This window comes from Anticarsia gemmatalis, chromosome Z (assembly GCF_050436995.1).
Source record: "Anticarsia gemmatalis isolate Benzon Research Colony breed Stoneville strain chromosome Z, ilAntGemm2 primary, whole genome shotgun sequence".
Lineage (NCBI taxonomy): Eukaryota > Metazoa > Arthropoda > Insecta > Lepidoptera > Erebidae > Anticarsia > Anticarsia gemmatalis.
The window spans coordinates 8575228-8591831 of record NC_134776.1 but is presented as its reverse complement, the minus strand read 5'-3'; the positions used below and the strand labels follow the sequence as shown (position 1 = coordinate 8591831).

The following is a 16604-nucleotide window of genomic DNA, read 5'->3' as shown; positions in this document are numbered from 1 at the left end:
CTAAGTTTTAATCGTTACTTTACATAGCAGATCTTTATTATTAACTAGCTGACCCGCGCAACTTCGCTTGCGTCACATAAGATAGAATGGGTCAGAATTTTCCATGTTTTTGTAACACTTTTTACTGTTACCTACTCTGCTCCTATTGGTCGTAGCGTGATGATATAAAATATGCTTTTTTTCCACCAAAAATATTCTCAAAATTATTTATATCTCTTAGTATAACGAAGTCGCGCTAAGACATATCCGCCATTAAAACAGTTGCCATGGCAACAGAATTTTGTTAATTCAATTCGCGACTTCGTTGAATTTTCTGAATTTTCCCGGGAAATGCGTCATTTTCCCGGGGTAAAAAGTAGCCTATGTCCTTTCTCGGGTATCAAAATATCTCCATACCGAATTTCATGCAAATTGGTTCAGTAGTTTAGACGTGATTGAGTAGCAGACAGACAGACAGACAGACAGACAGAGTTACTTTCGCATTTATAATATTAGTATGGATACAATAATTTGAAAACGCGCGCCTTCTATAAAAATATGTACATCAAATCTTTATAAAAAAATGTGTAGATTTTTTTCAACTAAAAATATATCGTTATTAGCACTAAATAATGTCAACGGAAATCACGTTAATCCCATCGTGCGAAGAGACCTCGGATAGTCAGGTAGTCTAACAACTTATACTAACGCTCACTGATCCGGGTCAACAGTTTTTGTACACAATTCATATTTTATTCGTCACATTTACTTGTGTAAACAACTTGATGTTTCCACTTCCGTTTTACTAGAATTATTTATTGAGCTGAGAAGATAAATAAGAAAAATATAACATTTCTGATTTCTCAGGCCTTAAAGTAAGATTTCCCGGTTAATTGAATAAGGTACCTACTTAGTATACAAACTTACATTTTAATACTTATACTTAGTGCCAATAAAAATCTAGTATAGAAGAGTCATTTTTGGAGTCCATGGTACAAGAATAAAGTTGGTCGCTACGCATGTTTCACTGCGTGCAGAGTCACGAATTCTTTTCCCACACGGAATTAGTCTTGTTTTAAGTACTTACATTTTAGCTTGAACTTGGCTGACACGCTTTCGCGTGTCTAGATGTTTACATGGATGACGGAACTAACATACACCTACGTGTGATGTACATATATAATATATATAATAATGTGCTTGATGTCCGGTGTTTGTACCTAAGTTAATCAAGTCCCCGAGATACAAGTGTTGCCAAAAAATTTAAGATGTCTAACAATTTAATTCCTATACAAGTTAGAATCGAGCCCACTAGTATTTATTTATCGTATCGAAAAAGTGACCTAACAATGTTTAGAGGATTTCACGGATTGCAGGGCATTAAATAGGTATCTATAGATTAAAAAGAAAATATATTTGTACCTATGCATGTAGGTTTATTAAAAAAAAGGGAGGTTCTAATTTATCAGTACTTACTTTTAATGATATTGAAAAAATACATCGCTCTATTTTGACTCTAATTTCCGATTTATCCTACGTAGAAGCTTGTAAAAATAAGTTAGGAGGATATAGGGTTACTCTTTTACACAAAAACTGCGAAGCGTTTTTATACATTGCACACATATAACTCATAAGTCATAACTCATATAATACTTAAATATTTTTTGATCATAGGAAATCTGCCAAATCGCACAGAGTCGCGGGCAGATGGAAGTTTATTACAAACTTTTAACCTAAGTCAATAAGTAGGCACGACTAGTCGCCACACAAGTCTATAGAATTAATTTCCATTCGTAGCTTTGAGATTTTTAAGCAAATATAGTATCAGCACTCCACTATCAATCATTCATCGGAATATCAAACAATAATGAAAATTAAATCATGTTTGGGCTCGGATTGAGTAGCTATCGCCACTTACTTAAAATGCTGGTCGTTCACCTATTAGTTAACACTTTGAAAATCTATGCAGTACCGCAATTCTCTACACTATCGACTATCGACAACCGGCTAGCAATCTTTGTATGAAAATCTGATCAGCGCCTCTAGCGGGCGCCGTGGAAACGATTTCTGCAATACATATTAAATGTCAAACTTTTAAACAACTTTACTTTTTTTAAGCTTTGGCCTTACTTTATTTTAAACCCCGGAATTTATACTTAGAAATAAAGATTTGTCGATCAACGAAGTTATCATTAATACAGGGATCAATTAAAAATTAAGTAAGTAATTATTATAACTCGAAATAGAAAACGTTGGTTGGAAAACTCTACGAATATGCAAGATTTTATTATGCTAGTACCAACCAAAGATAAGTTAATTAAATTGTATCAACAAGTTATCGATTTAATTATTTCCTCTAAAAAAGTCACGTTGCGTCAGCGAAGGTTCCGTCTATGCATTATATTGCTTATTAAGCACAATTTTATTATTAACATGTTACAAGTTAAAACTTTTTAACGTTAAGTAGTCTTTACTTTAGTCTTAACTTGGAATATATACTTAGTTATCAGAATAAATATAAAGGCCATTTTAAATTTTTTACCTTAAATAAAATGCCGTTATTGATAGGAACCCATGTGAATACAAATTTTGACATTTTTGGCTACCAGCTCGACGGGATGAATCGTCTACTTAAAGAACTTTTTCGGTAAGACATGTAAGAATGCAATCTGTGATAATGTTTACGGAAATTTAAACTCTAAAATTGCTTTGTCGGTTTGCTTTTTGTGATTGTGATATGAATTCAAAATGTGATATGTAGTTGTAACATAGGTTATGATATATTCCACGATATTCAAAATAATCTGCACTTTTCACGCTTTCGGAATTTACTGTTTTGATAATATTTTGTTAAGGTTCCTGGTTTTTATTTTGTTTAATTGTTTGCATATTTAAAATAAGTATATTAATTGCCTAATTATTTAACACATTTCCCATTGTGCTATCTCGTCTATGTAGCAATTTATTTCCAAGAAATAAAACATTATTCCAAATAGGTTGCAGTTCCCTATACTACTACTATTTGCATACCTAATGATCCGATTTTATTCCCCGACTGTGCAGTGTGTAGGCTCAATGCTCTCAAATCTATCTAGCACCTAAGTAAGCAACGTTTACGTAGTCATCATAACTCTTAATGTTACTTTAAGCACCTTTTGAATAGCTAAAAATATTTTATAAATAAATCTTCAAGAACTAGTAAAAATTCTTATACTTTATTGTAAGTGTACAAAGATGTTAGACAAAAATACAGTTAAGTGCAATGTTACTCAAAGACAACTAACTAACTGGTACCTAGTTACTCAAATTATTATCAAAGTTTAAATTAAAATAGCGTACGTACATTTGCACCGATCTAAGTAACAATTTGATACATTTGGATACTTATAAAGTGTACAATCTGGGTAAGGATTTGTCTGTTAGGTGCTAAAAGGTTTCTGTTTAGAGTGAGTTGACCAGTCAAACAAAGCGGATATATGCCAGGAACTCGACAGATGTGTGAACAATAGGTCAGGATATAGGACTAGGGTGAGGAGTGTCCGCGTAGAGGCAGTGCGGTGACAATGAGGCGGAGCCGCCCAAGCTGCTGCCTGGGCGTGCGGCGCCCCACTGCTGGTGCGAGACGGAGAGGAGAGTCCCGCGGGGCACGGGTGCGAGCGGGACGGCGCGCCGGAGGCGGAGCGCCGCTGTGCCGCATCACGGACACCGGCAGCGCCCACTCTACCGCTCATTCGTCTCTCGCTTAGCCCCCGCTATGTAAACCGGCCTTGTTGTGAATCTAAACAAAATCGGTCAGTCGTCGTTTTGTTGCCGTGAGAGCAACGTGTCGAAGGTTCCGCAACTTCGGGTCGAGCATGTTGCGACAGTGAACGTACACGATCAAGATGCACGCGTTGTTCGGTGAACAGAGTCCCTATGCGTACCGCGGTGGAGCCGCCGGCGGCTACTCCGCGGGTGTCACACCCTATGCCTACGAACAATATCGCTACGGCTACGGAGCCCCGTACCTTCATCCCCATCAGCAACATGTCGGTGCGCCCAAAGACATGGTTAAACCACCATACTCTTACATAGCACTTATTGCTATGGCTATACAAAATGCGCCGGAACGACGTATTACTCTAAATGGCATTTACCAATTCATTATGGAGCGATTTCCTTACTATAGGGAAAACAAACAAGGGTGGCAAAATTCTATTAGGCATAATTTAAGCCTCAATGAGTGCTTCGTGAAAGTGGCAAGAGACGATAAAAAACCTGGCAAAGGAAGTTACTGGACTCTAGATCCCGATTCTTATAATATGTTCGATAACGGTTCATACTTGCGACGGCGGCGTCGTTTCAAAAAGAAAGATGCTTTAAGAGAAAAGGAGGAGGCTCTTAAGCGTCAGCAGCAGCTGCAGCAAGCGCAGGAGGCTCTCGCCGCGCAGGAGGCGCTGACAGCGGCCGACGCGCTCGGACAACAACGCGATGTGAAGCCAGACGTCAAGCCGCGCATCTTCGAATGTCGGCCGAAGCGAGAACCCGGTGCCGATTGTGCCAGATATGACAAGCCGGTGGATACACTAGATGACTTTAGTGAACCTCGACTTCCAGCCTCCGCCGTATATTGTTCGCCCCAGCCGTACTCGCTCGCCGCTGAGGAGTTCCGTGCAGCTACGTCAGGGTGGTACGCAGCACCGGAACCTCCAGCCGAACAGCTACCACCCGCATTCCGTGACCTGTTCGAACCGCCGAGTTGTCAGCTGGCGGGCTTCCGGGGCGGGTCGCCGGTGCCGGACGCATACCGAGCGTCGCCGCCGCCGCACCACCACTACCGCACGCCAGCGCCCTCCTACTACCACCACCAAGCGTGCGTGGCCGCCGCACCGGCTCCAGCTCATAAGTCCTACTGAGACACTGCCCTCAGGTGAGAACACACTTATTTTAACTTGGTCTGCTTGCGCTCTGCGATCCCGTTTCGTTGGTGTAGTTAGCGTTCGCGAATTTCGCTGTGCGAGTCGGTTGTTCACTCCGTCGCGGCCGTCGGGGGAGCGCCGGTGTGCATCGAGACACTTCGTGACGTGGTTGTGGTTGCAGGAGGCCGGCATCGTTCGGCGCCGAACGGATTTAGCCGCACACGTCAGTTCCAGAGCGGATAAATATAGCGCAGTAGCCGGAGATGCCGTGGAGGCAAGTGGCGGCGCGTCGATAACCACTGTTTACAGATCGGCGGCCGACCCTGCCGCCTCCCGCTCCGTTCACACCTATAGGTATGTCGAAATTTTACATGTGTTAGAATACTAGATGTAACAATAAGAGTGGTGACGGGGGCAGGGTGTGCGTGCTCGAGCCGGTGTGCGTGCGAGCGCGCCGCCGCCACCAGCGCGCAGTCGCCGCAGAATACTCTAAGCCTTCGCGTTGCAATAAGAAGCTTCACGGAAGTTCTCGACAGGATTGCTTTGGACAAAACAATGCCTGCATGAACCGTTGAACTGGCGCCGTTCTCTAGGTTTCACTTCGGTTTGTTTATGGATGTTTTGAACGGCATAGCCGGAAATTCCTCTTTAAAATCGAATGAAATGTGTGTGCAAAAACTCAACTGTTGAGTGAAATGTGTTTTGTTCGTTACAAACAAACGCATATTTGTTTTGTTGACGTTAAATCTTAGAAATATTAAATTCAGTCTTCGTTGTTTTAAAGCTTTATCAGTCAAACAACTGACCATCTGGTGACCAAGTGTTGCAACCACAAGAAAAAATAACAAAAGCATGCATGGGAACTGTGGTGTTTGTAATTGCGAGTCTAGCATTCGGTTGGACTGTTTAATGTTAGATAAACTTAAGACGGCACATAACATAGGTACAAGTAGATGGAATGACCCTATGATATTGTACCAAACTTAATCCTTGAAGTAACTTGTTACGTCTTTTTGGTAAAGGTTTCTCAGAGTCCAATAAAGAATCCGTGTTGCCCACCGTTTAGCCAGGAGCTATCCAGGATCTGGGTTGCTTTCTTCAAAAATAAAGATTTCCAAATTTGTACTTCATGCTGATAAGTTAGATGCATTTAACAAAATGGAAAACCGTTCCAAAAAAATATTACAAATAAATGAGTCTGCATCTCCCATTGGAAATTTACTTCGTATTCAATTGAACAGTTTTTAAGGTCACCAATAGTTTGGAATGGTAACAATTGTCCTACTTAATGTTAAAACATATATATTATCATATACCTACTGTATCTCCGTAGTTATGGGCGGAGAGTCTGTAGTAGGAGGTTCTGAGTAAGTCATAAAACATCAATGTCGTAAAACATTACGATTGAAAACTATAAATATTTTAACGCCCCCACTGTATTCCATAAAACATAGATATGTAGATAAAGTATTATTTATTATGTGTCGGTCAATACTTATCGAATGAGCAGAAGTTTATTTTGTAAGCAATTCTTGTTTTATTGTTGTTATACAAGTACAAAATAAATGATCATGTTGTAAATCCACGGGCGGATATTTCACGTTTTTTCGACATCGGAATGTGTAGACGTTAGCGCCAGATCGTTGACACCTCGAAATACTTTATTTTATTACGATTGGACTCATTTCGAATACTCTTGTAGGGGTATGTCTTAAACTATAGTTTTGAAGTTAAGTAACAACAACTATCATTAAACTAAATACGAAGTAGGTTCTCACCCTAAAAATAAATAAATAGTTTTAACCTACGGATTCATTGAAAATAATTCGTTATGCTATCAATTAGCCTAAAAAAATCTGAAAACAATTTCCAACTTACCAGTTTGTAAAGCAATGGCTTTGGAAGGGAACTTCGATAAGTCGTCAAGAGCCGTAGCGAGACGATTTCTCTACTCATTAAACGAAAATAAACAAGATACTTTTAACAGGTACTCCTCAACCATCAGTAAGTAAACGATAATGACTCATTAAAGTACCTAATGGCTATTTAGTACACTTTACTTGATACTTAGTGAAATTTTCGTCTCTTCTTTGATTGATTCGGCAAAGTACAAATTAAAAAACATGAAAATATAATTCGTTACGCTTTACTAAATTGCTTAACTTTCATAACTGTTTAGATTTTTTTTTTCAAATAAGCATCAATCTCATTATTGTCTTTTCTAATACGAATGTTATAAATTTACTTATTTTACTTTATTCAATCTAGGCATAATGATTTCTCTCCACATAAAATAATTAACGTATGTAAAAACTCAATTGACCATTCAACATTTTTTTCTTAATATTTATTCTATGGTTTGGGTCTGTCCCTTTTGTTTCTGTTGGTCCCATAACCCTCTAAAGCGACGCCTAGTCGTCTGATGCTCAAAATATTCATTCTTTTTTTTATACCTCTAAGGCACTTTTCTTTCTTATTTCGTTCTCATCTACATCATTGTTTTATTTTATGGAAAATAAAGACTGTGTTATGGAAAACACCGTGAGAAAAAATTCACATCTGAGAGTAAAAAAAGATTCCTAAAGGATTTCGGAACCTCACACTTAGCGTGGACTTATTATGGTCTAACCGCCTATCCTCCTTGGGGACCAGACCCAGCAGTCGAACAGCAAAATATTACATAGCTCTACCTATTTGATGTGTGTGATGAATGATGAATTAAAAGAACTTGAGGTAGTTGTACTAGTGTACTACCTCAAGTTCTTTTAATTTATCATTACTCTACTAATATTTCTAATAAGGTCGACTGTTCAAACATGAACCGCGCTTTGCCTCGTGATCTTGTACGACTTTATTCCAACTGCTTAACTTTATAAGTAGTGTTTCAAAGTCAGACGTACTTTAATTTGCGTCAAGTAGTGTGTTTAACAAACAACTTGTAAAACCTCATCTTAACTCGTTATTTAATTAAAGTAACCATTTTAAAAGCTATTTAAAACATACATCATTTTAATAAAGACAAATAGATTTACATTTTCTTATTGAATCACTAGATGGCGTCTTGACAAAATCAATTAAACATAATTACAAAGAATAGTCTACCGTTAATCCAATAAATCTATTCAATGACCGATAACACTACGGAAGTTGTAAGCTCAGCTTAAGTTATTAACATTTTTATCAGTTTGCAAAAAATAATCTCCAAAGTCACTTCCGGATTTCGTGCGAAACGGAATTTTATCTCTACTCTCACAAAATATAACAGTCATTTTCTGTAGCCGTTTAAAAGAGGAGAAGATTAAATAATCCAAAAATCATTATTTTCTATTCATAGCTTAAATTCGTATAAGTATATTCATATTGCTCTTCTACGAGTACCTATTACGTTTTTACGGTACTTTGCGGTAGCGGGTACGTATCGTTAAAAGTATAAAGTTAAATCGAAGGACTGTTGTTTTATAAGTCGCGATTCTCTGTAACTAGGTAGGTACATAATAATCTAATTAAAAAATGACATCGTTCAGTGACGTTTATCAGTATACAGCTGCGCGAAAGCCTCTGTCTCTAACTTTATTAGCACTTGCGTCACAAATACTCATAGAAAAAGTAACATATCTGTAGATTCTCTAAGTACAAATAAATTATTATTTTTTGCTTGCGGCATAGCGTGTATGGCGTACAAAATCTTCCTTTGAGTAGAAACGATCAACTAGGAAGTCTTACAATAAATAAATGTACTTTAAAAAAGTGATACTTATTCGTATCTCAACAAATGACGTGTGATGATATGTGAAAAAATACTCAAAACGTTTTATCGAAACCGAGCTACGAGTTGGATAAAAAAGGCCATGAGGATGTGACTGATTTGCACAGAACTTTATCGGTTGTATGAAACACAAGTCATCGACATAACGTTACTAATATCGCCTATGCTCGAGTAAGCATCCACACATAACCATTAGGCTAGTTTGAATTAATGTTAATTTCCCTTGTCCTCAGGTATGGCGGAATAAGAAGACAGCGGGAGGCCGAGTGCAGGGGAGAAAGATTATCATTTCTCGATGATATGGCCGCGTAATAAACTGTTCAGTCTGTTAAGACTTTACTAGTGGTGCGCATAAAGTTCAGAACTATACGGTTCACGTTCGCGCTATCGTGCGAGTCTCTCGTCAGAATCGACCATCGATAGTGCCAGAAGACTTATTTTAGTATGTATTATATTCGTTCAGCTGTGAACATAATATAATTATTGATAAGACGAAATCCGACAATTCCGATATTAAATAGCTTTCAGGTATTATTCGTATGACACCGGGCTGGAACCGCTCACTCGTAGAGTCACAGCCGAACTTAGTCAGTGTCGAAATGAAAATACGGCTGTACAATAGCGCGGCTACGATAACGCGGGACCGGCTCGGTGTAATAAGAATCACCGTTAAATGTAGGTAGGCCCCCATATATGCACATTTCAGTATTACCTTTTAAGCAGTATTATGTCATAAAATAGTACTTACGAACCGTTTCATCTGTAAGCAACTATGTGTAGGTCAATGTAAATAGTTATAAATATAGAGGTTTTCTATTGTAGAAACAGCTGTGTGAAAATAGAGATGTGAAATTGTAAGTGGACGTGCCGTTATTCTAGTCTGCTACTTCTGGCCAAAATATTGTAAGAGACAATATTGTACTACTAGTAACTGTACGACGGTACATTGTAAAGTCAGATCTTAGGAGAAAATTCTTAGATACTAGTGCACATTCATATCTTTAACTTCTTTGCTTCGAATGCTTCAAAATGCTAATTATTCTGTACAGTACATACAATTAATATTTAAAGTAGAGATCACAATATTCCTCAGTACACAGCTATTACAGATAATAGTCACTTCTACAATTAACGAACTGAAATTATAGCCGTATACGAGTAGCATCGTCAGAACTGTGTTTCGTCTCTTTCCTTCTAAAGAATTAATATTATGACTAGGAGCAAATCAATAAATAGGTAGAACATTGTTGATGAGTTTGTAAATAAGGTTTTTATGCAATAAGTATGTTCACTAAAGTAATATTTGTGGCCCAAAATGTACTCATGGGATAAACGTTAGCGTGTCTATTTGAAAAATATTTTCGGACATAGTGACGCTTGGGCGGTAATTACTTTAAGAATCTTATTAATTCGAGTGTATTTTGAACGTTTTGCCAACACATTTTGCCAGGCTCTTAACTAATTTACTACCATCAAGGCTCTACCTACCCGTATGTTCTACGTTTAAACCATTCAAACATTCTATATTTGATCTCTTTATTATAAAAGAGGTCTTATGACCAAGGAGTGACGCGGAATAATAATGATAAAAAAATCTCACATCCTTCAGTCGTCCGCTCTTTCTAACTGTCTTTTGCAACTCGAGCTCAAAACATTGGGAATAAAAACCAGTTCATATAAAAGTGTACGTTCTAAAGATTGTAGTAAGTAAAATATGTACGTACTATATGTATGTTAATCATAATATTGTTAAGCTTAGCCTTTAGATGTAATATGTAACAAGGACACGTTCAGATTCATTATAAATACGGTATAGTAAAAAACAAAACAATTATATTGTATTGATGGTTAACAAAATTGCAATTTGAATCCATTTTGCGAATGAGTGAACATTGGACAATTTTTTTTTTATGATGGCAATTTACGTTAGCTCTTTTATCGAATAATATCCCAACGTATGTAATTAGCTTGAATTAATAATCCTGTATTTGTGTACCTAATGACGTAAGTTGACAGTTTATCTTTAAAGTTGTGGACCCATCGACGCATGCTACGCAGTGTAGCAGCTGTAGCCTATTCGTAGCGCAGTTGTAGAGGTCTGTAACTCTATTAGATATAATACCTTCAAAAGAAATTCATTGGCAGTAGTGGCGTATTGTACCAATTAACTTATTCGCAAAATTACTGGGTTCTTAATTCATTCATTCATTTTGCCGTTTTTTCGTGTTCTTGTTAATGTAGATGGGTAAAATACATGACAATTGGTTTCAATCTGCAAATTAACTGTTTTCCGTTCATACAATATTTAAAAAAATCTTCGTAAAGCATATTATGATGTCTATTAATAACAGTATTTATGTGAAAGAGCCAAACTTCTGTAAATTAGATATTTAAGTATTTATTTTATCAGTGAGTGTAGCTGACAAGCAGATTGGTAAACTACCACAGGCACATTTGTATGTCCACGTTAAATAGTAACACTTTACATTGTATTATTTATATTCGTAAATAGTGGAAATTTAGACGACCTACCTATTAGCTAATAACTTTGTGATAATTATCGTAATCGTGTGTACATAAATGTATTTAATAATAAATGTTTATTTGTATTTAGCATATCGACGATGACTTGTGTTTTTTATTTTACCCTTTTGACAACCTTGAACATAAGTTATACTAAGTTTTTACACTTCGCTCAGTCACATAGTGGCGAAGCAATATAACATACTATACTTTCCATAGCAATTTTTACTTCACATCACAATCGTATAACCCGGTTTTCACCGCGAGCGAAACTCGCATTACGTCAAACTCGCAAGCGCAAACGGTTTAAGTACTTAATATTGGTAACCGATATCAAATATCTAGCTAAATCAAGCCTAAGGGCATTATATTTAAGCCTTTGCACTATGTTCATTAGGCGTTACACTACACAGTTACACTTGGTTCCTACTCATAGGATCCCAGGCTGGGAGAGAACTTCAACGAGAGCAGGTGGCTGGTGGCCACATCTGAGTTGCATCACTTTCATCGAAAAGCAAAACTTGAATTCATCTCTGCAAGTACGACTATGGGACAGCATTAACATTACACCCACAATTTTACCAAGTGGTTGGTTCATACTTTAGGCCTATGTCTCAATCTATGTGATAGCTTCGGATTTATTTATTGCTTTTGACTAGCTACCCAATTAATTCAGAAATAAAGTTATTATTACTATTTATTAATCGAAAATCTTTTTTTTTAACGTCACTAGATATCCCTTACGAATATTATATCACCTATACGTTAAATATTACACACAATAAAATAAAACACTCTACTTGAAACAAATGCATTTTGAAAAGGTGAAAATGAAACGATTGGAGCGAGTTGAACCAATTAAAAATCAATTTACTTAACAAAAAAGTTATAAAAGCGATAATAATTAAACCCTCTGTAAGGTTTTTTATGAATAAGACCGTTAATGTACGTATATTTCAAACAATTTTAAGAAGAGGCATCCACAAATTTCCATACGACAAAATCAAAGTATTCATCGAAGAGCTCACTCATAAAATAATTGTTAAGGTGTCGAGATTTCATTAAATGGCTATTTCTCGGAATAAAGTAGAAGTGCGGTGTGTCAGGCCGTTCGTTAGTGAGTAATAATTTTAGCTTGTTTGTAGTGTGAATGAAACGAAACGCACAAGTGGCCACTCGTCCGATCCGATACGAAACTGATTTTATCGAATCATCACTCAATCAAACGTTTGTACACACATTTTTTACAAATCGAAACGTAGCCATTGAAAAAACATGTCAATAAAATTAGGCGGGCAAGTAGGTAGTCGGGAATACTTACTTGTTATACGATGTCGAGATTTTTTTGGAAATACTTTAATTATCCGATTGAAATAAGCTATGGTTTATATCTTCTGCTGTTGTTCACAGTATTGACTAATAGTGTCGCTTCGTAGTACTGTCCTGAATACATAAATGTCGTAAAATACAAAGTAACTGATATTTCTAATAATAAGTTAAAGAAATCAAATAAAACATTATATGAAAAGTATTTAAAATCAGTATTTGTTTGAAAGCTTCTGATTATCATTATCATTTTCTCGACGATGAAAAAGTGTGACGATGAAAAGCTCCAAAGACTATGGATAAATGACGACTCTACATTACGTAAGTTTACACTTTACTGTATAGATATGGATAGCTTATAATTTTTTTATTGAAAATTAAATTTATGATCATTTTGCTAAAATTATAACTCTCTTTAACGTATTCCACTTTTCAGAGATAATAATTATGTAGACTCAAAAACCTTGACACTTATGCCATCGACGTATGCAAAGACGGTGTTGAGGAAGATTTGGTAATGAAACTACTACACTATTCTTTATCTTAATAGACAGGTATTTGAGTAACGAAATAGTTATTTTTTTTAATATTAGCAGACCCTAGCATTCTTTACTTATGCAGTACAAAATACAGAAAATTATAATATTTAATTCCAAAAATAACAACCATATATTACGAGAAGCTTTGATTTTGATACAAGTGACATGTTGCATTCCGATGTTGACTAAAAAAACAACAAGTGTCGACAAGAAGCCGAGCTTGGTCACTACAATGAGGCTGTGCCACCAGCCGCGCTGACACGCCGATCCAACTTATTTGTCCGTTGATTCATGAGGATACTTGAGCAGAGAGGTCAGGTTACGCTGGTCGCCCGCGCCGTCCACAAAGTCGAGAGGTTTCGTCATTTACTGGCGGATTCTTCAATATGACGGCCACCACCCGCGTAGATGTCATCTCGCCTTCTGCGCTAAAATAACACTCAACCACAAATTACTAAAAGAGCAAAATATTTAAATTAAATCTTTTGTGAAACTCTTAATATTTCACTAGTTTTTTACGATCTTTCAAAATTAAATAAGATCATAGTGGTCATTATTACGAAAAGCACGGGCCATGCCTGGATGTGATAAGTACAGGATCGGAAACGTGGTAAAGATAATAAAAGTCAGGCCTATACTCAGCAATGCGTAGAACTGGGCTGTGAATAATATGATTTTGTTGCCTACTAACTGTATGCTTTATTAAGAGTTATTTTTTTCTTTGATACAGTCCTGGAAACCACACTCTACCAGGCAGGAAGCTCAAATGATGCGAGACAGGTATTACATTCGAGATTGAATTAACTCTATGTACTACGCATAATATTAGAATTAAAAATATATTAGGAAATCCTAAAAAGACACACATGACTTTTAGAATATTTCACGTAAGTTTAGAGTATTATTATAATTTGTGACCGAAGGTAATGTTCCAAGTTCACATTCACATTTCGTTACACATTGTGGAAGGTAAGGGGTGCTTATTTTGGCAGAACATTCACTGTATCGGTCAATGAACCGATGTTTATTGTTTTTCTACAACACCCGTGTTGATATTGGCACAAATTCTATTTGTTTAAAATGTTAAGTCTCGTACAAACAGGTAGGTTTACGTAACCATGCTCTTGTAATAACACAATACCAGGCCGGAGAAGCGCCGCAAATGTGTGCGATTCTCATTTTTCAACATGAATGAAGTAAGTATGATCGTCCAATTTGTTTAAACTTTCAACTCGGTTTAAGGATTTCATTCGTATTAGCTTTTGAGCTTCGTTTTATATTATTTCAGTGGTATTACAATATTATCTTGGATTAAATATAGATTGTTAAGCAAATATTGTGATGTTATGTGACGTTATTAATTTGCAAGTCACGGAACATTTGTGTCTTGAATCAATCTTATACCGCGCACACGTAATAATAGAAAATCATTAAGAAATGATGCATTCATAGAACGTTATTATTCTAGTAAGACTCCATTTCAGTGATTTGTTCCGGCACTGGAATGCGACTGACATAATACTTAAGACTTAAAGGACTTCGGAATGTCCTGAATCCTGTGTACAGGCTTAGATTTGTGTCGATTTGGAATCATCTATGAATCCAAAAAATATGTGGTTATATTTAAAACATTGGCGATATTCAAAAAATTTGGCCCATATTATTCGCAACTGAAGGGAACGTTTGGAAAGATGAAGAAATGTGGATTAAACTTCAGCGGTTGCAAAGCTTGAACCAAGTGGAGTCCTATGTCTCTGCATAAGTCCTTTAAAACTAAATTAAATATTATTTTATTTGGGTTATTATTCATTTGTGTAGTGAATTTTATTAACCGTGAAATTATGATTCTATCTTTAATTTCAATAATTAGTTGCGTGTCTTTTTAAATAACACTTGACCGTTGTGTTAAAATTGTAAACAAACCCACCTTTTTATATGATTTTAAAATGAATTAGAACTAATTTCTAAACCTAGTTCAAATATGTTTTTTCGGTTCGCTTAGGATTATAAGTTAGTAAGTCTAAAATTCAAGGGATTTCCGTTCCAAGCAATTGCCCCTGAAAGTTATATTTCTACAACACAATAAATTAAATGAATACTTGCTGTTATAATAACAGAATTAGAACAATCTTCGATTATAACGAAGTGTTACCTATTGCTTGCTTATTTATCCGTCATTGTATTCTGAAACCAGAGCAATAAAACTACGAAAAATGCAATATAAAAAGAAAATGTCTAAAATATTTACTCCACACGTACGCAATACGCATTAAAGTATGTAAACTACTTACTTTCATAAAATAATTCCTCTAATTACTCCTGAATGTACGATGCGATCATGAATTTCCTACCAAAATTAGACTGCCTGATTATGACAAGATCGAGATAATAATATTATGTTCATTAATAGTATTTAAGCCAAACTGTCCCATCTGGACATAAGTCCCTACCGGAATGAGAGGGAAATTAATCGTATCCAAAAAAACAGTCGACAGTGACAATGAGTCACCAAAACAGAGTACAGTTACGTGTACAAACATACATAATAACAAAATGTGTTAGTAGTACGTAGCAGTAAGTTCTGTTATCATTCATAGCAGCTACTGTTCGGGGAGAACATATTTTCAGTGCTCCTATCTTTAAAATACCTCGCAGTGAGTCAGAGCATTACTTTCCTGGGGATCGGAGGTCAACAACCAACTCATCTGTGTGGATTATCTCTGTCTTAACGCGATAATTTAATCCTTTGTTTATCCAATGCCTCTAATAGTCGCGATGCACCGGAACGGTAAGCATCTGAGCGCACTCATGTATCATACTCGAACATATAAGAAAATAATCCGCTCGCTTGAGTTACGACCGGGGGTTGATATTACAACGAGCTTCGACGTATCCACAAAGTCCCGATTAAACAATAACTTATGCCGCATTTAATATTGTTCACGTATAAAATTCTAAATATATTCTTTACAACACTAACTGTACATTTTAAACAACAGCGAACTCTTTATTTGAAAGAGAACAAATAGACTTAATCTTTTGAAATCTTATAGTGAAACTTGGCTTGGTTATTTGGGAGCATATTTTGTCAATTGTAAATTACAGACTTTGGCTATAGATGTGATCATAGCTGGATAAATTTACAGTTGTTTCGTTCACCAAGTGATTTCCATCATTACTGGAATCTATTAGGTCTGGGAAAAAGTCTTTTCGCATTATAGTATGTATAAACTTGTAATAAAATCTTTTCTCTACACAAAAAAGCTCGATATTTGGTTACCTCACGAGCTCACTAAAAGAAACCTAACGAACCGTGTACTCATTTATGATTCTTGAAGCCAAAGAGGTTTTATTACAAGTTCATACATACTATAATGCGAAAAGACTTTTTCCCCGACCTAATATTTTATGTTCTTTCAAATATTTATTTTTGAGACAGCTATTATAATACACATAATATTATTTACTGTTAATACGTTAAGTGCTAACTGAAGCTTAAATATTGAAGAATACAGACCCTTTGGGACCGAGGAAAATGATGAACGTAGCCCCAACCCCAATGAAAATGCATTG

The 16604-nt window shown here is 36.2% G+C and overlaps 1 protein-coding gene across 2 annotated transcripts; it reads left to right on the top strand.

The window, feature by feature from the left end:
* The first annotated feature begins 3379 nt into the window (after positions 1-3379).
* On the top strand, positions 3380-11254 carry LOC142986644 (uncharacterized). 2 transcript variants are annotated; one of them, XR_012960415.1, is made up of 3 exons: positions 3380-4888; positions 5059-5231; positions 8877-11254. XR_012960415.1 is itself a non-coding variant. In XM_076135196.1 (2 exons), exon 1 carries the CDS (start codon positions 3864-3866, stop codon positions 4872-4874), a length of 1011 nt encoding a protein of 336 aa, XP_075991311.1. In that variant the 5' UTR covers positions 3380-3863; the 3' UTR covers positions 4875-4888; positions 8877-11254. The 2 variants fall into 2 exon arrangements, 1 of the variants encoding a protein (XP_075991311.1); XM_076135196.1 differs by lacking the exon at positions 5059-5231.
* The last annotated feature ends 5350 nt before the right edge of the window (positions 11255-16604 follow it).